A 25,482-nucleotide genomic window follows, 5' to 3' on the forward strand; every position below is an offset into this window, starting at 1 on the left:
GGATTCATCAATTTTACACCTCTTTTGAGTGCTAAGGAAGATTTAAATGCATGGCTGATGAATTATGAGTGCTAATCCAGACTCGAGAGAAAACATATAACTCTTCACTAACCTTTCTGCTCTGAAATGTATATGAAGCTAGGGCTAAATGCTGAGCTCATTTACAATTCATGCAAAGACTTTATGACTCTCACAGTCAACAAACTAAAAGTAACAAGCCCTCTACCAATAAATCTGCACCAGGATGACTCATGTCATGATATGGCAATATGCTATTATGTAATTAAAAGCAATCCAAGACAGTAGCAAATCACAAAGCACGTTTTCATGGCATGCTGGGAAAGGCAAGATTTATAGGATTTCATAATTATAAACGGGTATACAATGTACTAGTTTACCAATGTGTCAAGTTCAAGGACTGATGGTTTGAGGTAGTAACATCTTACATGAGATAAAGAAAACCTGGAAAACCATTAGGCATTTTTCTTTTCCCTTCTAAATGAAGATTCCCCACATACTATTTTAATCAGATAGGAGTTGTTTGTACTCTGCCAGTAGCTTTGGGACATCATCCATACGCAACTGAAAATCATCAAAGATGTGATCAGTGGGAAGAGTAGCAAATAGAAGAAAAGAGTATGAAGTGACATTGCATTAAAAGCATGAGTAAATAAATGCAAAGCATGAAGGATGATATAGATGATAGTTATGTCTCAATCACTGATGGGGTAAATTATTCGATGCAACTTAACCATAGGCAGATGGGATCACCCAAAATGAATAGCTACTGAGATCCAAATAAGTAGATTCAAGTTCAAGTGGTTTGGTGTAATTCAAATGAAGCACGCAAACCATGTATCAAAAATTAAGAGATGTTTTTTCTGATTTGTGAAACATGACTCAGAAAGCAAGGTCACCATATATAATGCAGATTTCCAGTCACAAATGAGTAGCGTCTACAATGGGTTTCCAGTCACAAATGAGTAGAATCTACAAAGGGTCATTTAGAGAAAAATGCTTGGAGAACAAATATCAAATTGTTATATGTAAGAATAGAATGACTTACATATGTATGTATAAATGAACCAAACTCACCTACACCCTACAAAAGTTTGTACAGGTGTCCAAAGGCACCCAAATTCTTTTCTTGTTGCAGAGTAAGAGTAGATGGGAGCATGTATATTACAATGTCCCCAAAGATCTCCATTTGGTAGTTTGTACACATCACAATGAGGATCCGTTCAAGGGAAATGAGTTGACTACTTGATCCCTCCCTGCCCCACCCACTCGTTTCTCTCTCTCTTTTGATGAATAAGCAAATTTGTATATATTAACCAAGTAGAATTCGAAAAAGAATTACACTTCAGCAAAAGCTAAAGACAACCCCTAAACAAGAAACAGTCCAGAAAACTGAACCAACTGCAGAAAAAAAAAACTTCACAACACCAACTAAAAACGCATACACCAAAAAAGCAACCAACTGCAACAAAACTATTGCAGAACTCTCTCTCTCTCTCTCTCTCTCTCTCTCTCTATATATATATATATATATATATATGCACATTATTTTCTAATTTGGCAACACCTGTCTATAATCTCTCCCCTTCCATGGCTCTAAACTTGCTTAGCCAAGTGCAAACTGTTTGCAATCACCTAGCTCTCTGTGTTCCTACCAAATACTGAATTCGAAATGTGTCTAAAAAGTCCTCCACAAGTCTATATGAATGTAAAGGGCCCGGGCATTTCAGTGCCAGGAAGATTATTCAATTCAACAAACCAAACCCACAACAGGGGTTTCCTTAATTATCCTGAGTAAAGAATAAAATGAAGCACTAAAAAGCCAAACAACCATAATTATACCAAATACTGATTCGTATAATTTATAGGCTGTGACCCAGGTTTACCGGAAGACCAAATGAAAACTAATAAATCTGAGATCTTAATGTTAGAATCGTATCTTGTCTGTCTATAGGCACTTGATGTAATTAGGGAATGTCTCAATAGGCATTCAATGCTATTTTATTCATCCAACAGAAGCGTTACTGAAAGAAGATTCTAATGCCTACATGCATGAATGGCCTTGCGTGGTACATACCTGAGAAGGATTTCTTATATGGTAAAACCGATAAGCATCCTTTCCAAGAAAACCAGACTCAACAGAATGCAGATCAGATCCAGCATTCGCCCTGTCATTGTTAGAATCATAATAAGAAACTTAAAAACAACTAATTGATCAACTTTGGAAGTACAAAGATCAACTAAACAAAGGTATGAAGCACTCAAATTGCATTTGAAAACTACAAGCATACATCTGGAAAGATTGTACAGAAGTCAAGAAGAGTAATTCAAATGCATTTGAAAACTACAAGCATACATCTGGAGAGGGTCATTGACTTGAAATCCTTAAAAGTCACTTGAGAGCAAGACAAAACGGTGCAAACATGAACCAAGTTCCAAATCCTTGTCCAAATACAACGGAGTATGGATGTCTAGAAGAGAATGCTCTCATATCTATATTTCCTTAGAATAATGTTAAAAACCACAATTTTATCTCACAACTATCTCACACTGCTGATGTGGCAATTCAAACTAACCTTTCAATTTTTTTTTTTAACAAGGATGGATCCAAGAGTTAGTTGGGACTACCATGTTAGGATTATGGGGAGAGTACTTTAAGATAAAAATGTAATTTTTAACATTACTCTAGCTCGTCAAACTTCAGAGGACCTTAAGGATCGCAAGAAGGTGACTTGATGATATTATGTTAGGAATTCTGAAATAGTCTTGTCATCCTGAGAAAAACATGGGAAGATGAAGAGATGTGCTACCCTGTTAGCTTAAATGCACGACCCAATCACCAAGGTTTTAGTTTCAAAATACAGATTATCCTGGTTTTATTAATGATATGATAGACTGAGCACCCAGACACTTAATTAGTTTCAATGGGGATGCTATGAAATGGCTTGGCTCCCATTTAAACTACTGAAACCAACTAAAATTCAATTAAAATATCACAAGCCAGCCCCACTTTGTTCAAATACATAATAGATTGAAATCAACTGGACAATGATCAAATTCCATTAAACACAGTCCCAGATTCTCGGCTTTTACTCCATTATTTCCACAGCTTCACCACCTTCTTCTAGTCATAATCCCTCAGATAAGCTGAGAGATTGCAAAAATTCAACTAGAAACATATCTAGCACATAGATTTTCTATGAGCAATGTTCTAAAGGTCTGTCAGACAGGTTGCTTGCAAGTGAGTTCCACCATGAGGTTGGGTCAAGTCACCCTATGATTAGTTGGTTAAAAACTTGGAAATTAGATAATAGTATAATTCCGATATTAGTAGTGCTACCAAACATAAAAATACAGCATAAGAAAAAAGTGAAAAAGAAAAGCCACAACACAGATGCAATGTTTCAAAAAATAAACTTTCTGCATGCATAGCTAAAAGATCATCTAGGACTGAGAGGTAAAACCAGAAGTTAAGCTGGGTCCACTTTTAGGAACAACTGCTGCAAGCTGCCATGGTTTTAATGAACATAAACAAGTGATGGTGCAAGAATTCATTCTTACAATTGATTATGGGCAACCAAACGTTGGTAGTCACGAAGCAATGGCCCTAGCTCCTTAAGTGGTATAGAACTTGGTATAGCCTTCTTCCAGTGATCACGAATTGTCTCAATTGCCTTTTTTCCACAGAAAAGTCAGTTAAAAATACCTAAGAGATGAGTAATAAAGTAAACCAAATTCGCCTCAATGTGTTAAACCTGTAAATTACTGGAAACTCTTTGTCCAGTCAAACTTGATGCTAGTTCAAGGAATTCTTTGTCCTCCAACTCATCTACAATTGGAAGCCCAGAACTAGAGAACGAAACTGAAATTTCCAATCTTCTTTGTAATTCTGAGACGGCAGATTGTACCCTTTGGCTTCCCTGTCCAAGATATGGAGGATCAATCGGAGGATTGTCTAAAAGTTAATTAGGTAGACTATAAAAATGGTCATAACATAATTACGGGTGAGCTCTCGGCACCTAACATAGGAAACAGGTCAATCACAGACATTGGCATCTGATGCATGCCTCTGCTTTGCTGGACATACATGGTTTAAATGTTCGCTATGATCTTGGCAAAAAGATTTAGTCTGATTGAAACAAATACAAGGTAAGGAGAAGCTTTAAGCTCCCTAGTCAACAAGCTCAATGTAACAAGCTAGGTGTCCTTAAAACCAACAGCAGTTATACCTGGAGTGCAGATTGGGCATTATTATTTGCTATTCTGACATCCTTATTTTCAGGAAGATCGTTTGGTGGAGATTCAGTGAACCGCTTTGCAATAGGGTCCTCTACAAAACAAGAGAATTGGCAACAGTTTAGGAAATGTTCAAACTTATGTCTCAGTTCTGCCTCCACAGAATCTGCAGAAGTAGAAGTCAATACATTGTGCTTGGATATAAATCATAAAAGTCAGGTGGAATTATCTTTCACCATACAGAAACATGTTGCTAAAACCTTTCTCTTAATTCAACAAATCAGCTTATAAAGTTTCCTTCTTTTAGATATCCAGCAACAAGGTCGAGATGATTTGCAGCCTGATCATCATTAATGGACAACCTAATTTCACCCTAAAATGTGATATAAGAACATAAATCTGGGGAATAATCAACGTTCATACAAAAATCACACACTTGAGCAACATCTTCCACAGCTAGTTCATCGAAATCCCTTCTTTTAAGTTACAAGCATCTGGTGGATCTCAAACGCACAACTTTTCACCCTTCCAACATTCTTATAGAGGGATTGGGAACCATTTGAGCAAGAGATTATTCACCAAAATCCCTTCTAGTTAAGTTTTTACCATGGAAATATACACCTAACCACATCATAAAGCTTGATCTATTAAAAATAGAAGGGAAAATGACAAATACATGCAACAATCATGTAGTAGTTACAGAAAAGGGCAGAAGATTACACTGCCTGCCCATCATTACTGAAATCCCTAAATTCATTTTTTTTTTTTTTATAAGTAGTTGAAATATCATTATTGAAAAACCCTAAATCCTATTCATAATCTTAAAGAAAAACTAAAAAGTTAGAAATAAATCAAGATTCATAAAAATCGAACACTTATATAACATATTTTGAAATTAATTCAACAAAATCCCTTCTCGTCAATCATTATAACAGAAAATGCACATAACCACCTCATTAAGTTTGACCTATAGAGGAAATGATATTGAATGCAACATTCTGTAAATGCTTCAAAGAAAAAATATGTTGGAGACAAACTGATGCTTCATCGAGGAGATCTTGTCAATAGAGGTCATATAAGATTCAAATTAAGGGTTCAGAATATATCCCAGTGAAACTCTGAAAAGCAAAGGGGTTACCAAACAATAACCACAAGACTGAATAATAAACTACTTTGAAGCGAAATCAGTACCTTCTGAAACCAACCACCATAAATCACCAAAGGTCGATTTGCCATCAAAACCACCAAATAACAGATAACGTGAACCTATTGTTGTCATAGAGTGGTACGCCCGAGCAGGAGGAGGTTCATTGCCAGTAGGTAACCGCTTCCACTGTGCAGACACTAATTGCCAAAAAGAAGATATAAATTCTAAGAGATCAACCAAATATAAAAGCTGTAATTTGTACTGCATGGATCAGCCCCTGCTATCCATATTGCACTGATGGAATGCTGAAACTGGGCTCCACAGATGTTCTTTATATTATTTCTTTAAGAAAAACAAAAGCAAAAATCAATACTTGAAATTCACAAGCATAACATGGATCTAATACTATTCTTAACATATTCATGTTTTTGAGTTCCGATGCTAACAATAGCACTGTAAAAAATACGTTTCTTCCTCAAAGACGACTGTAAGTTTCACATTTGGCTACAATATGTTTGAACAGCCCTTGTACCTGTGGACTTGCAGAGCTATAGAGACTCTAACCAGACAAAAGAGATGCTAGCTTTGATGCCCTTTATGCTATATTCCTTAATGACTTCCTCTTGCAACACCCAACATTAATTTAGGGGAAAAAAAATAATCAGTCTCTGTTGTTTTACTAAGTTGCAAATAGCTCCCTAGAGTTTAAAAAGTGACTAAAATCTCCCTGGGGTAAACAAAAAGCACAAATAAGCCCCTGGACGTGTTTTCCATTAGCAAATTGAACGATTGGTGTTCGAAGGAGGTTATGGGAGCATTTGGAGTGGGCATGTGGAAACATATTAGAAGGGGGTGGGACAGTTTTTCCAACTTAGTTCTCTTTGGGTGGGGGTTGGGTCTAAAGTAACTTTTTGGCATGAGATTTGGTGTGGGGATAGACCATTAAAGCAAGTTTTTCCAACTTCGTGCGCTATTGCTAGGCACAAAGACGCATGGGTGGTGGATAATTTTCAAAGTCAAGATGGAGTTATTCAGAGGAATATCCTTTTTATGCGACCAATCCAGGATTGGGATATTGAGTTGGTACTATCTTTCTTCGAGCAGTTGTATTCTTCGAGTTACGTCATAGAGCGGGGGATTGGTTAGGATGGAGCCCGTCTAAGATGGGTAAGTTTGAGGTGAAGTCGTTCTATAAAGTGTTAATTGGCCAAGATAGTTTTGCGTTTCCATGCAAGAGTATTTGGCGAGCACAAGGGTGGCGTTTTTTGTGTGGACAGCAGCCTTAGGGAAAATATTGACGCATAATAATTTGCGAAATAGGAATGTTGCGGTGGTTGAGTGGTGTTGTATGTGTGAGAAGAGTGAGGAGTCCGTTGATCACCTTTTGCTTCATTGTGAAGTCGCAAGCGAACTCTAGAGTTACATCCTTATGCTAAGACGGGTAATAGATTTGTTGACAAGTTGGGGTGGTTTGATTGGGTGCGGTCTAGCTAAGGAAATATGGAGGCTGGTTGCAGAAGTTTATGCTTAACACGTTACATATATGGATAGCGGCCCATCATAGCTTGGATGTTCCTACTTTTGTAGATTTTATAAATTTATTTTCTTCTTCTTCCTATTAGAGGTTCTCCTTGTATATTCTTTGTGTACTAGGGTGGCGCCCATCCACACTTTATTAATGATATAAAATTACTTATAAAAAAGAAAAAAAAATTGAACGGAGTCCGTTAATGTGTGACATGTCCTTTTAGAAAAGAAATATAAAAATATTAAATATTAAAAAAAAAATTCAAGGGATCATTCGGCCAGCCAGAGGATCTCCATGGAGGAGACCCAGCCGTAGTGACCCACGGCCGTGGGTCTCCACACCCACCGGTGGGTCAGTGGAGATTTTGGTCCTCCGTATTTAACTTCCTTTTGTGAAGTCAAGTTTAGTATCATCCTGATGATGAGATTTCCAAGTTCTATCCTTTCTTTTAGTGCTTTAACATCTGTGAACTCGGGCATTCTTTTACGGTAGAGTTGGTTCTTACAAATTGAAAAGGCATTACCTCTCACTACATGGAACTACAATGATCAAGTTTATAACATGTCTTGGGCTCCTCTATTTCAGTGGAATCATAGAATAACTGGTCTTGCGAAAGGAAGCTAAATAAGTTGTTCAATTACAAAGGAAAGCTAAATACGGAAGACCAAAATCTCCACAGACCCATTGATGGGTCTGTGGAGACCCATGGCCATGGGTCACCATGTATGTTGACCCACCCCTGGCTCTGGATACCCACAGCTATGGATCTCCATGTCTCCTCCATGGAGACCCTCTCGCCGGCCTACCCACCCGTTAAATTTTTTTCTTTTTGTTTTTTGTTTTTATTTTTTAAATTTATCTTTTTCTATTTCTTTTATATTTGCTTTTATATTTTTTACTTTTTATTCTAAAGGACACAAGTCGCAATATTATTGTTGTTGACATGACACATTAACAAATTATGTCCAATTTGCTGACAGAAAATGCATCCAGGGATCTATTTGTGTTTTTTGCTTACCCTAGGAGTTTTCAGCCCCTTCTTAAACTCCAAGGAACTATTTGCAACTCAGTAAAACACAAGAATTTATTTTGCATTTTTCTCTTAATTTATTGAAGTGAGACATTCAAAGAGAAATTTTATTGACCATCAGTCACCAAAAATAAAGGATAAATTCTCAATTTCAAGAAGAATAGCTGAAACAAAGTTGAGTTGGCAATGGCTTGAAAGTTAATCTTTTTTCTGTATTTCTTGAGTTCAACCTCTCTCCCATAGCACCTTCCCCATTTTTTTTCTTTGGTCAAAGAATTTATCTCATTTCTTAGCTAAAGTGAGGATATGTTTTGTAATCTGATGAAAGATGGAACAGCCCACCCTTTCTCTGGCCTCCTCTTCCTCTCACATCCTGGGTTCACCTTCAACACAACTCCAATCCACATCTCTCTCTCTCTCTCTCTCTCTCTCTCTCTCTCTATAAATGTCCCTACCTTTTTTTTATAAGTAATTGGCTCCAAGGGGAGGTGGAAAGGGAGATTCTACATGTCCCTACCAACACAATAAACATCATTCTTTTTTGCATTCTTCTGTCTTAAGGTTTAACCACCACATTATTCATCTAATGTGTCGACTTTGAGGTTGCTCTATAAATGAGGAATCTAAGGAGATCAAAAGACAAGAACGAGATAGAAAACTGCTCCATCAAATCTTCCCCAAATGTTGAAACCATCATTTAATTCTTGCAAATGTTTTTTATGTTTTTGTGTCAAGGCAATAGAGACAAATATGAGCCAAGCCCCTATGTGGAGTTGTCTCACATGTACACGTTATATTTTCATGCGAACGTCAACAAATGACTATCAATTAAGAGCTTAATATATAGAATAGTCAGAGTGTATGTAGCATAAACAATATAAAAGGTTCACTATCATCATAATGACCCATCTGCTATAAATCCATCAAGCAAAGTTGAAAAGCACTCACCCCTATCTAAAACAACGCAGTCAGTGTAATAAATGTCATAACGACTCAACCAACCACCGGTTCCATGCCCTCCAAACAATAACAACTGCAAAGACAAACAGCTTTAGCAGTTAGCTTCAGCATTGACATAATAATAATAAGACCGACAATAGTAATAACCAAAACACATTAAGAGAAATGAACAAGGAGAATAGAGGAAGATGTCCTTACATGGTGTCCGCTAGAGGTAACAGTATGACCACAGCGGGGAGAAGGAGCTTGACCTGGAAGTTTCAATTGGGTCCATCCAGGTGTTTCATTCTCTTCCTTCCACAACAAAGACAAGACAAATGCAACTTAGTCAATCAAAGAACTTCTAATAGAAACATTCTCATTTGTTTTCTGGATGAAAAAGACACAACCAACACTCTTGAGCTGATTGAGAAATATAAAAAAATAGCAACAAGAAAAACAGTCAAGCAAAAGAGAATTGCCCCAAACATGCACATGCGCACTTCAAACAAAGCAAATGCAGGGAAAGGTTCTTTAATATATTTCAGACTGCAAAAAAAGAAAGATATGAGAACAAAAAGGAGAGATATATTCAGGTGTCATCTTGTTCTCTTTTTTTTTCAAAAGAAATAAAATAAAATAAAATAGAACAAGACAACACCTGAGTATACCTTTTCACCTTTCTAACTCCTCCAGAGACAGAAATACACACATCTCATTATCCAATAAACATGGACTTCTAAACAAAGTAAATTTAGAGAACAGCTCCCTAAAACTACTTCTTAGGAGACAGAAAAAAAATTCTAAACAATGCATCCATTCATCTAAAGTGGAGAATTATTAAGTTAACGCATCCTTTTGCACCGAGATTGCAAGCACTGCCTTCTACATGATTTCTTCCAAATTAAGGCCGCATTTGGCTATATCGTGTAAGGGCTATTGCATCCTAAATAGCATTAGAAAGCACAAGTCCATCATGTAGATTCGGATCTACGTCTACCATTAAATGGAAGTCTAACAACAGAGCTCTATATGACATTGCTTTGAGGAACTCATGATCTGTTGCCATATCATTATGTCATGATAGCTGCAATCCTTGATGATCATTGCATTTAAAATAATGGATTTGTACCTTAGTTGCAGCACTTTTCATGATAGGTCATCCCCTCCCACTCCGGAGGTGAATTTATATGCAAGCTTCTGAGACTCAGAATTTCTTTTTACAAAATTCTTGAGTTACTCGTGATAAATCTTAAATCAACTTGAGACAAATTCAAGTAACCAAAAAATACTTATCTATGATGGAAAATAGAATCAAAATAAAGAATAGGGTAAAAAATTCCCGGTATATCAAACGCTAACTCCACTGCTAAACATTTCATAATTAGGAATAGATACATCATCTAATTAAATAAGTTACTTCCTTCTATTACATATATATTTCTAACAGGACGTATATCTATAGGTCATTCACCATAGATCCTGATTTCTAGAACCTTCTCATGGCAAGTCATTCAATTTAAGTTCAAACTTCAAAGGGACATCTAAACACAACCAGATTGTTTTGAGATTCTTTATACTGCTTCTATTATAAATGGGTAGAAAGAGATTTTGGAAATTAGGGCAACACAAACTTTTAGCATGTGTCTGCACAAGCAATGAACATGTCCACATGTTTTTTAAAAGAAAAACTATATGATATTATACACTTGAACCTGGAACTTGCTGAATAATTTATTAAGAACAATGACATATGCAACCATAGCGAAACAATTAATCTGAAAAAAAAAAAGATATTTGCCAAGTACAATGCAAACAAGAGCGATATGACACATTGATGCAGTGGAGAGCACAAGAAGACAAGGATACACTTACATTTCCCATCAAAGACTAAGTTCCTTAAGAGGGAAACAAAGAAAATACCACTTTAGGGTGCTTATACGCAAAACCCTAGAGTTCTTCAATCAGCTAGAAAAGCCAAAGGCAATATTATTGATCATAAAAGTCAACCCATCACAATAATTTCGTAATCTTCTATTACATGAAGACAAAACCTAGGATCAACTAATTATGACCGTCGATTTAGACTAATTCTAATCGTCAATAATAAAACTGAACAAAAAGAGATTCAGATACCCCTAAATAACCTAAAATAAACTAGGCTGATACAGTACTGAGTGAGTGCACCGCCACAGTACCACATGATCAGTTTTCTTTTCTCAGGTCTTGTGCTGCATCACACATGCCACAACACCACTCGCACCCATTCATATGATGAAAAGTTAAGAAAGGAAAGGAAAAGGAGAAGAGAAAATGGGAAGGAACTATCAACCTTCTGCAATAAGACCCTTCAAGGCCCAAAAATCACCCATAATCGGCCCACCACCTCCTATTGAAGTCAAGAAAAAGCAATCATGTCAGCAAAAACCATCTTAAATGAACACAAGTAAATAAATCACAATTATCAGCTATAAGAATATAGAGCTGACAGTAGTATTTATCAAAAAACAAATTATATATATATATATATATATATATATATAGAGAGAGAGAGAGAGAGAGAGAGAGAGCTGACAGCGACACCCAAAATCAAAATTTAACTAATTTGACCAGTCTTTACAATATTCATGAATTCACCATATATCGACACCCTTAATAACACATTTATGAAAAGTATCCGTCATGGCAAAGTTGATAAATGGAACTAATTAGAAATAAAATATGGTAAGTTTTGAACACAAATCTTGCACAAAATGAAAACAACTGCTTCATTTTGGTTTTATCATAAATTTACTGTTTCATAATGATGTAGTTATAAAACCTAATCCATATGTGATGTCAAAGTATCGTATGTCACCTCTGCCACCATAGACGAGCAATCTTTTCTCCACCATAGTAGCTGTATGGCCACATCTAGGCGGCGGCAATGATCCAGACACCGACAGCTCCATCCACTCAAGTGATACTGTTTCACAAAGCAAAGCACTTTACAATCTAATCTCACACCAATAAGATAAAGCATTTTCTCAGTAACTATAACAGTAAAAAAAAAAAAAAAAAAAACTGAAAAGCCAGAGAGTACAGAAGTTACTTGTGTCCATGACATACACATCTGATAACCACCTTTTACCATCCCAGCCACCATACCTGCACTCAAATATATCTTGCTTCATATCTGATAGTGGACAAATCCTACATTCACTTTTTCGATTTTTGATAAGTCAAATACCTACAACCTACACTAGCTATTTGATGAAGCATGACACAGAGAACTTTTGATACTCACATAACAATTTTCTGGTTTCCAATGGCTGAGGCTGCAGCAAAATCCCGTGGGGAAGGTAAGTCACCAAAACTGGTGAGCTCAGACCATTGCCATATATCTGGAACAAACATAAGTTCCATAAAACCCCAACAAGTCAAGAGGGGTCAAACAAGCACTAATCCTACTATATCAATTTTACTGCGCATCCGTCATCACTATGCTTACTTGAAGCATTCATATAAGATGCTCACCTGTATCTAGGACCCAAAAGTCACCCAACCTGAAAATCCAACACCAACATCAATAGCATGTCTATGTGATTTTAGAGCTAAAAACACCCAACTTGTGGGTAGCAAAACACATAAGTATTGCATATGTGCACAAACCTTTTGCTACCAGATCGGCCCCCAAAGATGAACATGTGACAATCAATTGCAACAGCAACGTGGAATGCCCGTGAGCTGGGACCTACCTGGTCCTCAGACCCACTTCCGGTGCACTCTGGCTGAAACCAAAGTTTGTTCTCTGAATAAAACAAAAACCACCAATTGAGAATCTGGAACAAAACCCCCCACCCCACACATCCACATTGGGCAAAACAATTTTTTTTTTATATATATAAGTAATTCAATCTCATTGAAAATGGCAAAGGGACGCAACCCAAATATACATGAACTAACAAAAGAGACCCCCTAAAAGGAGAAAAAGAAGAACATAAGTCCAAAACTTAAATAAAACTAGAAAAGTGAGGACTATAGTCTGCCGCCATCCAAGCATTTAGCTTTGAACATAACGGTCTTTAGCTATACCACCGAAATCTCGTAATCTTCAAATCTCCTTGTGTTCCGCTCTCTCTAAATGCACCAACTTAAACACAAGGCGTCATCCTCCAAGATTCTTCAATGTTACAACTTCCCAATTGACCTCTCCAACTAACCAACAACTCTATCACTCTTCTAGGCATTACCCACTCTACACCCAAAAGAAAGAAGGTCAAAACCCATAATTCTCTTGTCACTCCATAATGAAGAAGAAGATGATCTATGGTCTCCCCATTCCTCTTGCACATACAACACCAATCCACTACAAAAGTGTTCCGCTTCCTAAGGTTATCCAAGCTTAAGATCTTCCCTAATGCCTCCATCACACAAAGAATGCTACTCTCGAAGGAGCCTTAACTCTCCTTATGTACTTCCAAGGAAATGAGGAGACAGCAGGATTGGACAGCACGTGATAAAAGGATCTTACTTTAAACGTCCGTCTTTTGGAAGGGATCAAGCAGATCTTATCTTCACCACATTGTCTTAACCTGATAGAATACAAAAGATCAAAGAATGAAGTGACCAAGCTCCCCTCCCCAATCATGCACTTATCTGGTAAATTATATATCTCATTGAAGATTTCTATTAGACAACTGCACGTGATCTGCCAACCACGCCTCCTTACAACTTGTAATACTAAACAATTCCAAAAAAGTTGCTTTCAAGGGTTGGTCCCCACACCACACATCATGCCAAAACCTGATCTTAGACCCATCTCCCACCTCATTTCTAACAAACCTAGAAAAAACTTCTCACCCACTCCTACTCCAAAGGGCTCCTCCTTGGAACACCAAAATCCCTTCATGCTATCATATTGGGTTTCCACCACCAATCTTCACAAAGACTTTAGTTTCATAGCGTAACACCATAACCATTTCCTCAGAAGAGCGCAATAAAACTGAATCTGATTTCTAACCCCCAAACCACCAGAACACATCAGAGAACAAATCTTTGACCAACTGACTAAATGGAACTTAAAATTGTCACCAACTCCATCCAATTACCCTATGAAGTTTCTCAATCTAGTTAGCCACACGTATGCGAATGGGGAATAAGGACAAAAAATAAGTAGGCAAATTGGAGAGAGTGATTTTAATCAAAATCAATCTACCACCATTAGACAAATAAAGCCTCTTCCAACTAGGCTACCGATGTTCTATTTTTTCAGTGATACCATCTCATATAGATTTAGCCTTATAGAAGCTTCCATAGGAATACCCAAAGACTTCATCGGCAAAGAGACCACCTTACAACCAAGGACACCAACCAAACCTCCTACATCATCCACATCACCAACGGGAACTAACTATGATTTAGATAAGTTAATCTTCAACCCCGAAACCACTTCAAAACATAAAAATAGACAACGCAGATGACGAAGATGTTCGTAATTTGCCTCACAAAAGATCAAGGTAGCATCCACAAACATAAGAGGAGACACCAGAAGCTCAACATTATTCTTCAACCCCACCAAAAAACCTTATAAGAGCCCCCTACCCACTGTAGCAGGCATCATTCTATTCAAAGCATCCATGAAAACCGCAATCAATAAAGGAAACAGAGGATTCCCTCTCTCAATCCCCGAGAACTATTAAAGAAACCAGATGGAGATCCATTAATAAGAATGAAGAAACGCACCGTATAAAGACAATGAGTTATCCAAGCTCTCCATTTCACCCCAAAGCCACATCTCATGAACAAATACAGTAGGAACTCCAAGTTAACATGCTCATAGGCCTTCTCTAACTCCAATTTACATAGCCACCAGATTTCTCTCATCTAATTCGACTATCAAGACATTCATTAGCTATCATAATTGAATCTAAAATTTGTCTCACCCTAATAAATGCAATCTGAGATTTGGAAATAATATTCTCCAACATTGTTTCAGCCTATAAGTTAGGACTTTAGAAATGATTTTATAAACCCCACCCACAAGACTAACAGGACGAAAGTGCTTAATCTCCACAGCACCAGTTTTCTTGGGCATAAGGGAAATAAAATTTCATTGAGGCTCTTTTCAAAGTTCTCTCAAAAATAAAAATCCTAGTAAACCTCTATGATATCTTCTTTAATGACCTCCCAACAAGTTTGAGAAAACACCATGGAGAAACCATCAGGATTAGGGGCCTTATCTCCATTCAGAGCTCTTACCACCTCAAAAACCTCACTTTCCTCAAAAGCTCTTACCAACCAAAAAACCTCATCAATGCCAATGGAATTGAAAGAGAGACCATCCAATTTTGGCTGCAAACTGAATTTTTCTATATAAAGCTGATTATAAAATTGCACTATATGCTCCCTTTTTCCTGTAGAATTTGAGGACATGGACTCCTTAACAACTAAAGAATCTAAAATGTTGGTTCTTCAGTTCGAATTTTCCATTCAGTGGAAAAACTTAGTGCTCTTGTTCCCTCTCTCAACCAAAGTGCCCTTGATTCCTACATCTAGCCCAGTTCTTCTAGAAAAATTAACTTCTCCAAGTCCCTAGAAATTAATTCCTTTCTCTATCTTTCATCATCAAAAAGTGATCTTCTCTCTGCAATAATATCAAGGTCACGGATTCCATCCAATAGATCGTTTTTCTACTTCCCAACATTACTGGAAACCTCTTCATCCCATTTTTTTAGATCCGTTTTCAAGGATCTCAGCTTGCACGCTAGAATAAAGCTAGGGGAGCCCTGAAAATGCCAACCACAGTGCTTAAAAGACTTTATATATAGTATTGTTTGCATTAAGAATGCTTCCGTATCAGTTCATTTGGAGCTTTCTAGTGGCTCCCATCAGTGGAATGTAAGCTTTATTAGAGCGGCTCATAATTGGGAGGTGGATGTCTTTGTTTCGTTTTTCAATTTTTGTACACTTTTAGGATGAGACAAGGAGGTGAAGACAAGCTTTGTTGGGCCCCTTTCAAAAGAGGTTTGTTTGATGTTAGATCTTTCTACGGTGTCCTTATTTGTAATGATGGCACTCCCTTCCCTTAGAAGAGTATTTTGGCAGATTAAGGTTCATTTGAGAGCGGCTTTCTTTGCTTGGTCGGTTTTCCTAGGGGAGATCCTTACCACAAATATCCTTAGGAAGCGACATGTCATTGTGGTCCATTGGTGTTATATGTGTAAGAGAAACGGGAAGTCAGTGGTTCATCTTCTTCTCCATTTTTAGGTTGCTTGTGCATTATATAATGCTATATTCAATCATATTGGGTTGTCTTGGGTCATTCCTAGACAGGTAGTAGATTTGTTTGCTTGTTGGAAGGGGTTATTTGGCAACCCTTAAAGTGCAGTTGTGTGGAAGATGATGCCTTTATGCCTTTTGTGGTATCTTTGAAGTGAAAGAAATAATAGAAGCTTCGAGGACCACAAGAGGATGGTGGTGGATCTAAAGATTTTGTTCTTCAATACTCTTTACCTTTTGACAGTTGCATTTGTCTTTCTTAATTTGCTTAGTTTTCATGATTTTCTTTTTTTATTTATCCTTCTACTTAGGTGTTTCTCTTGTATACTTCATGTGTACCTGAGTTTCGCTTATCGCATTTTAATGATATTTTGATTACTTATCAAAAACAATATCACAAAAACACAAGCAAGAAAGAAAAAGTACACTGGGATTTTCCGGGCACCATTCTTTGTTACATACATAAGGCAGCAAGTGGTCCATGTGAAATAAAGTACATCTACAACAGCCTAAACTACATCTTGAGGTTCCTAACCACATGATAAAGTTTATTATTCATACTTGTAACAAGAATAAGCTTACAGTACAAAACAAATGTCCAGGATTTTCATTTTTTTCATTTGGTTTCAAAAAAAAAATCAGAGAATGATGTGCTTACTTCCTTATATGAATGAAAACAAATGACTTAACAACTGAAATTGAGTTCTCTTCAGAAGTTCCATAACACTACAATAACGTACATGAACTACAATTGAAATACACTCATATGATGCCATCTTAAGTGGAATTGTTCATGATCAACAAAACCTAACGGGAATTTGAAAGTCAATCTTGTATGTTCAATTAGTTAACAAGAGAATATAAAAAATTAGCCAAGCCATATTATGAATTATATAACTTAAACCATTTTGTTCTTTCACCTTTCTTTGATAAGCGAAATTTTTCCCTTCTTGTTTTGTTAGTTTTCTCAGCACAGCCAAAGATTGCTTAAGCAAATAATTTCCATTTCTGTGAGATGTAATGAAATACTGCACTTATTTGCTAAAACAAATTAACTTCGCAAAAAGACATGAGCAACATTTTTCTTTCTTTTCTTGACCAATTTCTCGAGCAATTATACTCACAAGTACTATATACAAGTCGCTCACAAATGATATCAAATTTATGGTAAGTGCTTGCGTATAAAAGTGTAAAATACAATTCTATAAGGATGCATTGGGCTCTGAGGATTTAAGAAGCAATTGCTACTATAAATTCCTTACAAGAATTTTAACAACACATGATGAATTGAGCTTTGAGAATTTTACTCCAACAAAGCACTTGTTTTATGACCTTGAAATAACGTCACACTCAGTATTTCAAATCCAGATAGTAGTAAGGCTTAAACCCGAAAATGAATTTCATCTTTAGTAAACATTTGTACATTTCATACCACATTGAACTAAACGGCCAGTAAAAAAAAAAATGTTAAAAAACAGTAATATCAGAAATACCCAAAGTCCCAGAGAGCTAAATTCAAAGAATTTAAACCAGATTAGAAGGAAACAGACTAAGAACGAAGTTAATATCAGGAATAAGAACAAAATTCAATCCGAGAAAAATCATACAGGAAGCCAAGCCCACAGACATCGAGAAAGAAAGAGTACCAATATCATAGACCACGAGATCGCTGAGAAACTTCTTGTCCACAAGACCACCGAACACGACCACCTTCGATTTGCCGATGCTGACCGCTGAGTGACCACTGAGAATCCCAAGAACAACAACCAATAAAGAAAGAAGCTTGAAAAACATGTAAACGCAGACAAACAGACAGACAGAGAATACCTGCGGGGTTGGGGAAGAGTGCCACCGAAATCAGAGGAAGAGGCTCGAACCCAGTAATGCATTTTGTGTGTTTCGCTGGCTTTGATGTCTCACTGGTCGTTCAAGGTCGAAGAACCAGGAAGCTCTACGAGTTTGATAGGATACCCAGTTGAGCTTTTTGTTTTGTCAATTGTTTCGTTGCTCGAATTATGTGAATGAAACGATGATCTCTCTGTAAAACACAATTCTGCAGACCCAGATAAACCTGGACCAGGATCCTTGTAATTGGGCATCCCTCTGCTTACCCTGTAAAAGCCCTGTTGGAGCAGGGACCCATTCGAGAGAGTCCACTTGTGGAGCTTTTCTGCGTAATCACGAGAATTCTCTCATTTCTCCTCTATAATTTTATTGAGAAGTGCTAGAGTGACAAAAGTGAAGTCTCCAAAATTCTTTCCAAAGTGATGCGGTAATAATTTTGAAATGAAAATTGGGAAAAATGCAATACATTTGCACTTTGACAGCTAATATTTAAAAAATGACACTTGACCCCTTCTAAATTTTTAAATTGTTGCAATTCGACAATTTTAACCTTTTTTTTTTTCCAAAATACCATCATCCCAAGTTAAAAAAATAAATTAAAAAATTAAGGAGTGTTCGGTCTGGGGTGGCTTTGGCCCAACTGGAGTGACTAGCCACCCCTTATTTATTTTATAAAAAAAATAAAAAATAAAAAAAATAAATAAAAAAAACTTGGGATGGGGACATTTTGGGGGAAAAAAAAAAAAAAAAGTCAGATGGTCGAATTGCAACAATTTGAAAGTTTAGGAAGGTCAAGTGTCATTTTTTAAACATTGGAAGTCAAAGTGGAAATTGGTAGATAGTTCGGGGGATAAAATGTATTTTCTCCATGAAAATTCTTAAATTTTAAAATGAAAATTCTTTCCAAAACTCTTCCAATGTCAATTTGGAATGAATTTTGGACACTTTTCTTTGACTCGCTAACCCTTCTCAATTTTATTTGCCCCTCTTTCTTGCCGACTTTGGGTTTGCCATTTTAAAATTTGATTAAAAAATAACAATTTTTAAAAAGTGAGTTTTGAAATTAAGTGTTTGGTAAAATTTTGGTTTAACCTTTAAAATTGCAATTTAGCTTTTAAAGTAGTGCAACCACTAGCTTTTCTACTTTTCAAACCCCAATTTTTTATAAACACACTTTCAAATAATACAATTTTTAAGATTTTGTTTAAAATTGCAATTTTATCCTCCAAAATTGCACATTCAAACACACTCTTTATTCATTAAACCTCTTAGATCAAATGCCAATGATATGGATATGAAATTATCTCTATGTCACTAAAACTTGGTCACTAAGGCCAAGTTTGGCACGGAAAATAAATAGTTATTACTGGAAATGAAACAAGTTGGAACAGAAAAAGTAATTCTATTAACAAGTATGGTTATCAACACTGGTGTAGAAACCTTATTAGTTAATATACGTTTTCTGTCAAAAACTATTTAAAAGAAATAAAGAAAAAAAATAAAACTCAATCAATATGAAACACCCCACCACTTGTAGCACCCCAAGTAAGAAAAATATGAAGGAAAAAAATAAATAAAAAATAAGATTAAGAATAACTTATGCAGTGAGTAGATAGAGCATGGTGACGCTCGTAAGGAATTGATCTAAAGAACGTTATGATTTTAGGTTTTAATTCTTCAAAGTTTTAAATCTACAACATCTTGTTCGAACGTGATTAGAATTCATTTGAACAAGAACGAATCTGAATGTGTTAAGTGTTATATGTGCGCGGGAGAAAACTGACGGCTGAAATTAAATCTTGAAAAATCTCGTTCGAACATGTCGTGTTCGTTAGAACGAGAATGAAATCTCCATGTGTCATAGTCCTACGACGCATCTCCCATGTATCGTCTCTTTCCCATGTTGTCTGCACCGAATCTTGTGAGTTATATATACTTTCCATTATTTTACTTACATGCATTGAGTTGGAATCTGGACAAGACTTTCTTGATACAATTTCATTTCCTTGTTGGCAATACTCCAGCTACGTCTTCTTCCTCTGCATATATGACACCATTTATCGTACTTCTAACAAATAGTACTTTTAACCATACGGAACACAAACAGTAATTTAAGTGATATGGTACGTACCATACTATACTTGCAACAGTACATAAATTATTATACTCTTTTCTTTTCTTTTTCTTTTTTTTTCTTTTTTTTTTTCTTTTTACAGGAAACCCATCAAAGTAGAGCTTTCGGATCCTATAGAGTAAACCTCGGTTCCGTGCACTGTACCTCCAGAAAATTTCCTACACAAAACATGGTACTTCATTGGCTATTCACTAGAAGGGTGTAGCTCCAAGAAGCAATTTGTACTCAGTAAGTTTTAAACCGCAAACCTCTAAGGCAAGGACTTATGGTTCAATAGGTGCCACTGAGCCAACCCCTTAAAGTTATTACTATATGTATTTGAACACTATTTTAATCAAAAAGTTCAAATTAATGAGCTTAATTAATCCATTTAAGTAGATTAAGTATTTATTTTCTTTAATTTGTCTCAACGTGAAACGCAGTACTTACACATGTTCATTCACAACACATATTATATTGCTCTTCCAATATAATAGAACTCTTAAAAAGGTGTTAAAAATTAAATAAAGAAACGATAAAAGGCCATATATTCTTAAAAAGGTCTCCATATATTCATTATATGGACACCAACTAAGCATTTTCTTTTTTATCTTGGAAAAATACTTCTTTTTTCTTAGCACTTCGGAAAATATGTTGTACTTAGATCTTTGACAAGATTATTACACTGCAATTCTATCCTTCCTCCTACAAAGTTGCACCAATTCCTGCACCACTCCATCAATCTCTTCCTCTCCCTTCTCTCTTATCTTCTCTTTCAATTCTTTTGCCTTCCTCCTTACACCCTCTCCAGCTTTTTCTTCAACCACCTCTCTGATCACCTTTGCCACCTTTTCCCGTTCAAGCTTCCCATTCACATCTCTCTTGACTTCTACACCCACACCCACCTCCTCCACCAGCCGAGCATTTATTGGCTGATCAAGTTGCATGGGCACGGCTATAATGGGAACTCCAAACTTCATGCTCTCCATCACAGAACTCCAGCCACAGTGACTCACAAACCCACCAATGCTTGGATGCTCTAAAATCTTTGTTTGTGGTGCCCATCCTTCCATAACCATTCCTCTATCTTCAAGCTGCAAGAATATAAATTAAATTAAATGAGTAGGTTTATCCATTTTTATGGATTTTAAGTTTAAAAAAATAAATGTTAATTTAACATAATATTAAAGTAAATGTCATGAGTTCAAACGTTGTATGCATCAATTCATTATATTCTAGTTAAATATTCTATGTGTTAAGTCTTACTTACTAATTAAGTATACTTACATTTTTTGTTCTTATTTATTAAAGTAAAAATTTGAGTCCACGCTTGATATAAATTAAAAGAAAAAAACTTTACTTACTACCCCCTAAGCGACTTTACAAACCTTAAAGTTTTAAAATCTACAATGTTGGTATTCCAACTTTCAAACCCTTTTAATTTTACAATTTTTTGTTAAAGTGCTCAAAATGCCAAAAAAAAATTGATTATTTGAAAAAAAAAAAACAAAAACAAAAAAAAAAACAAAACAAAACAAAAGCTTTGGGCTAACCCACGGCTTTAATTTGGTGAAGAATTTTCGCTCTCTCTCTTTTTTTTTTAAATAATAATAATAATAATCCACATGGAAGTTAAATAAGACAGTAAAAAAATGAAATGTCCCGTAAATTTTTAAAAATGTCCTAGATAAAAAATAAATAAAAAATAACTATTATTTTTAAAAAATACAAAATAGAAAAGCTTGACTCACAAAAAAAAAATATATATATATCTTACCGATGAATGACATTACAAAATTTTTAAATTTTAAAAGTATAATTAAAAAGGTAAGTTAAATTTTTCCTAAATTGAGGAATATTTAATACAACCTTGTCTTGAAAACCTTTTCGAAGTGCCATTTCAAGACTGACTTTGTCGCCTGCAGGGAATCTCACCACCCATATGAAACACACCATGCTAAGTTGTAGCCCATGAGCCATCTCCTCTATTTCCTCCTCCGACAAAAAACACTCACTCCCGAATGAAACAAACACAGTCGATGATCTTTTCTTGCTATTCAGCCACTCCATGATTTCCCTTTTCTCATTGTCGTTGACACTTTCTTGAACAAGTGGACCGACCGGCACGATCTTCTTCCCCGTCGAAGTTGACAGATAGTCAATGTACTTTCCCTCAATCTCTCTAAAACTCTTCATCAACACGATCTCAGAAGACCGTTCATAGCACTCCAGCGCTCGATCTGAGTCTTTGATGCCATCGACAGAAGATTCAAGAAAATGGGTGAATTTCCGAACCTCATAATCGCGAAGAAAAATTCCCGGAAAAGGAAAGTCAATGCCAGGGTGCTTGATAGCATGGATAAGGAAAGATGTCATTGCAGCACCAGTTGGCAAGAACTCAACGGCTGGGATGTTTTGTGAGAGAGCAAGCGATGGCGCCCATTGCTGAAGAAAATCATAGACAAGCAAATCCGGGCTCAAGCTTTTTAGAATGGAGGAGAAATTTTGGCTGCCCATGTCGAAGGCCTTTTTGAGGGTGGGCATGAGGTGGGGTGGCAAGCCATTGGTTGTGTGGTAGAGGGGAGGAAGCTCCGGGAGGGAAGGGAGGTGGAGCTCCACTAGTTGTATTGAAAGTGAATACTTTTGAGGGAGTTTTTCTTTGATGGGGCGGAGGTTTATGGGTGTAGAGCATAAAAAGATGTGAAAGTTTCTCTTTGTGAGCTTCTTGGCAAGCTCTAGGAAGGGTGATATGTGGCCGTGAGCTATCCATGGAAGCATGAGGACATTGATGCTGCCATGTCTAGCATCCATTTTCTGATCAATTTGCTTTCTCTTTAATTGGGTTTTGTTTTGTGGGAGAGATAAGGTGGAGGAGATGAGATAAGCGTCAAAGAGAGAGAGATAAGAATGCATGAGAAGAGTAACGTGGCGGAAGAGAAGAGAGTAGAGAGGGAAAGGTGAGGAGGTGGAAGCTGGACTAGATGGCTCGTGTTGAAGGACTCATCAAGTGAGCAATATTGTGAGTATAAATAACTAAACGAGTTCTTAAAAAAAAAAAAAAAAAGAGTAGGAAAATATATGTTAGAAGTGTGAAGAAACTTCATTCAATTCACTTCCTTTGGTTGGATGACTCCTCTCTCAAAAAGCTGCAGTTTTGACTCACTTCCCCACTCATGAATGATGAGAGCGATTTATGAATTTAGTACAAAATTAGTGAATTAAGGTCGAGGAGTATGACTCATTTAATTAAATTGGTTGAATTATAGTTGACATATATAGTCTTATATCTATCTTTTGACACGACTTAAACTCAACGCACGATATTTTGATATTTGAAGTAGGTAATTATTAGACATTTTTTTGATATAAAATGGTTTTGATAAAAAAAATTGTTTTTAGTTGAGGATATTTTAGGGGAACATTAATGACTGTTTGTTAGTGTATTTGGGCGAGTGCTTTTTGGTTTTTGTTTGAAAAAAATGTTATGATATGAAGTAAGCTAGGGTGATAGGTGTTATATATAGAAGTGTTATATTGTTGGGTTCACATTTGAGAGAATGTTTTCTATGGAGCATAACTGCTTATTTTGAAAAAACTAAAATTAAAGTAGGGACAATTCTGTACTATTAGGGAAACTTCACTTGCCCTCCTCACTTTTCAGCATTTTTTGCAATCATACGTTCAAAATTTAAAAATTTACAATGTTGGATAACCAAGTTTAAAAATTATAGAAAATCCTAATGGGTGCGTGGCATTGTAAAGTTTTTAAACTTGGCTACCCGATATTGCAAATTTTTAAACTTTAAATGTGTGATTACAAAAACACTGAAGCATCAAGAGATAAGTAACGTTTTCCAAAATATATTAAAAAAAAAAAAATAGTTGTAGTGTGGCCACCTTCGGTGGATGGAGGAGAGGGGAGGCGGCCTCTCATTCATTAAGAGTGGCCTTTTTTTTTTTTTTTTTTTTACTTTTTAAAATAGTATAAGTTAAATCATACTCTGCAAAATGAAGCACTTGTTTTGTCAAAATATTCCTAAATAATGTGTAGCCACTGAATATTATGGTTGAATGGCTACATCAAAGTTAGCTTTAATAATGTTAGGAGGGGGAGATAGAGACCAGATAGAAGAAAAGGAAAAATCTTGCCAAGCCAAAATGTGAGCTCTAGAAGAGAGAGAGATCATGGGCTGCACTGCATTATAAATGAGATGATTTTTGGCAAACAAAACCAAATGTGGTCCATAGTAACAGCAGTAGGAATCTGAAATTTCCAAGAATCCAATCTTAGAATAGCTAGATGCCTAAATCATCAGTCCATAGTACTAAGATACCACGATCGAAGAAAACATGATATTGAAATATTCTTTATTTACGAGTTAATCGTAATCAAATCTTAGTATTGTAATCAAATTAAGAGAATTTATATTGTAAAAAAATAAGTTAAATGAAAGTACAATATAGCTCTAATGGCCATTCAAACTATTTTCATATGTATATATAATACTCATGTGAGTTAGCCCAAAAGTAATATAATCATGGTGGAAACAATCCTGGGTTCAAAACGTATAGCTTACAAGTTACAATAAGATAAAGCCACTTGGCCCACATTTCTTTTTTCTTTTTTGTATTCAATTATGAAAAATTATATGTCAAAAGTTCATAATTAAATAAATGTTCAATACTTTTACTGATATTTCGACACATATTAATATCCACTTCCCCAACCCCATGAAATACTTTTATCTTTTTTAGACTTGAATAATTAATGTCTTTGTATTTTAGGGATGAGGCTTTTATTTAGTTTTATTGGTAATTATTACAACCTTAATTTTTATGACTTGTCATCTACGTGGAATGATGCCTGTTGCTTGTTTAGATCCATTAATGCTCATGATTCTTAAATAGGGCATAATTATTGTGGCAATTCATTGTGTATTTGGTAGCAACAAAATTTGGTTGCTTTGAATGAAAGCTCACACACGTTATTGCTCAATAAAGTACTACTAAGTAAAGTACTCTCTCTCTCCCTCCCTCTCTCTCTCTCTCTTCAATAAGGAAAATCACATCTAGAGTCTATTTGAGATTATATTAAGAAGCTTAAAATGTAATTTTAGTATATAAAAAATTGGGAAAAATAACACTTTAACTCTATGAACTATTACCTATTTTACACTTGCACTTTCAATATTTAAAAAGTGACATTTTCCGTACTACCAGCCCGTGTCAAATTAGACACTTCTACGTTTTTCTCCTCAAAATACTTTTGAAGTTATTAAAAATAAAATTAAAAAATATAAGAATATATATATAACCATTTGAAAACAAAAATTAAGGAGCCTAATATCAGAAGGGGCCACCCTTTT

The 25,482-nt window shown here is 35.9% G+C and overlaps 2 protein-coding genes across 2 annotated transcripts; both read right to left on the reverse strand.

The window, feature by feature from the left end:
• Positions 1–312: 312 nt before the first annotated feature.
• LOC132181365 (protein GLUTELIN PRECURSOR ACCUMULATION 3) lies at positions 313–18,355 on the reverse strand. The gene is made up of 16 exons (XM_059594559.1): positions 17,986–18,355; positions 17,805–17,902; positions 12,550–12,688; positions 12,415–12,443; positions 12,185–12,281; positions 11,990–12,045; positions 11,756–11,863; positions 11,231–11,287; positions 9,118–9,209; positions 8,908–8,992; positions 5,446–5,598; positions 4,248–4,348; positions 3,774–3,938; positions 3,580–3,692; positions 2,096–2,186; positions 313–582 (listed from the first exon to the last, which is right to left on the reverse strand). The coding sequence occupies exons 1-16, from the start codon at positions 18,045–18,047 to the stop codon at positions 523–525; spliced, it is 1,506 nt and encodes a 501-aa protein (XP_059450542.1). The 5' UTR covers positions 18,048–18,355; the 3' UTR covers positions 313–522.
• A 2,276-nt stretch (positions 18,356–20,631) lies between these two features.
• LOC132167765 (UDP-glucosyltransferase 29-like) lies at positions 20,632–22,971 on the reverse strand. Its single transcript, XM_059578790.1, has 2 exons — positions 21,986–22,971; positions 20,632–21,210 (listed from the first exon to the last, which is right to left on the reverse strand). Exons 1-2 carry the CDS (start codon positions 22,925–22,927, stop codon positions 20,797–20,799), a joined length of 1,356 nt encoding a protein of 451 aa, XP_059434773.1. The 5' UTR covers positions 22,928–22,971; the 3' UTR covers positions 20,632–20,796.
• Positions 22,972–25,482: the final 2,511 nt, after the last annotated feature.

The sequence above is a fragment of the Corylus avellana genome, chromosome ca1 (assembly GCF_901000735.1).
Source record: "Corylus avellana chromosome ca1, CavTom2PMs-1.0".
NCBI classification, from domain to species: domain Eukaryota; kingdom Viridiplantae; phylum Streptophyta; class Magnoliopsida; order Fagales; family Betulaceae; genus Corylus; species Corylus avellana.

What these genes read in the sequence shown, in the direction of transcription:
- LOC132181365 (XM_059594559.1), bottom strand. Translation starts at nt 18,047, where the DNA reads ATGCATTACTGGGTTCGAGCCTCTTCCTCTGATTTCGGTGGCACTCTT. An exon ending in ACTCTTCCCCAACCCCGCAG is followed by an intron (nt 17,903 to 17,985) that starts GTATTCTCTGTC and finishes TGGGATTCTCAG; the next exon opens with TGGTCACTCAGCGGTCAGCA. An exon ending in GCTCGTCTATGGTGGCAGAG is followed by an intron (nt 11,288 to 11,755) that starts GTGACATACGAT and finishes TGACTTCAATAG; the next exon opens with GAGGTGGTGGGCCGATTATG.
- LOC132167765 (XM_059578790.1), bottom strand. Translation starts at nt 22,927, where the DNA reads ATGGATGCTAGACATGGCAGCATCAATGTCCTCATGCTTCCATGGATA. An exon ending in GAAAAGGTTTTCAAGACAAG is followed by an intron (nt 21,211 to 21,985) that starts GTTGTATTAAAT and finishes ATATTCTTGCAG; the next exon opens with CTTGAAGATAGAGGAATGGT.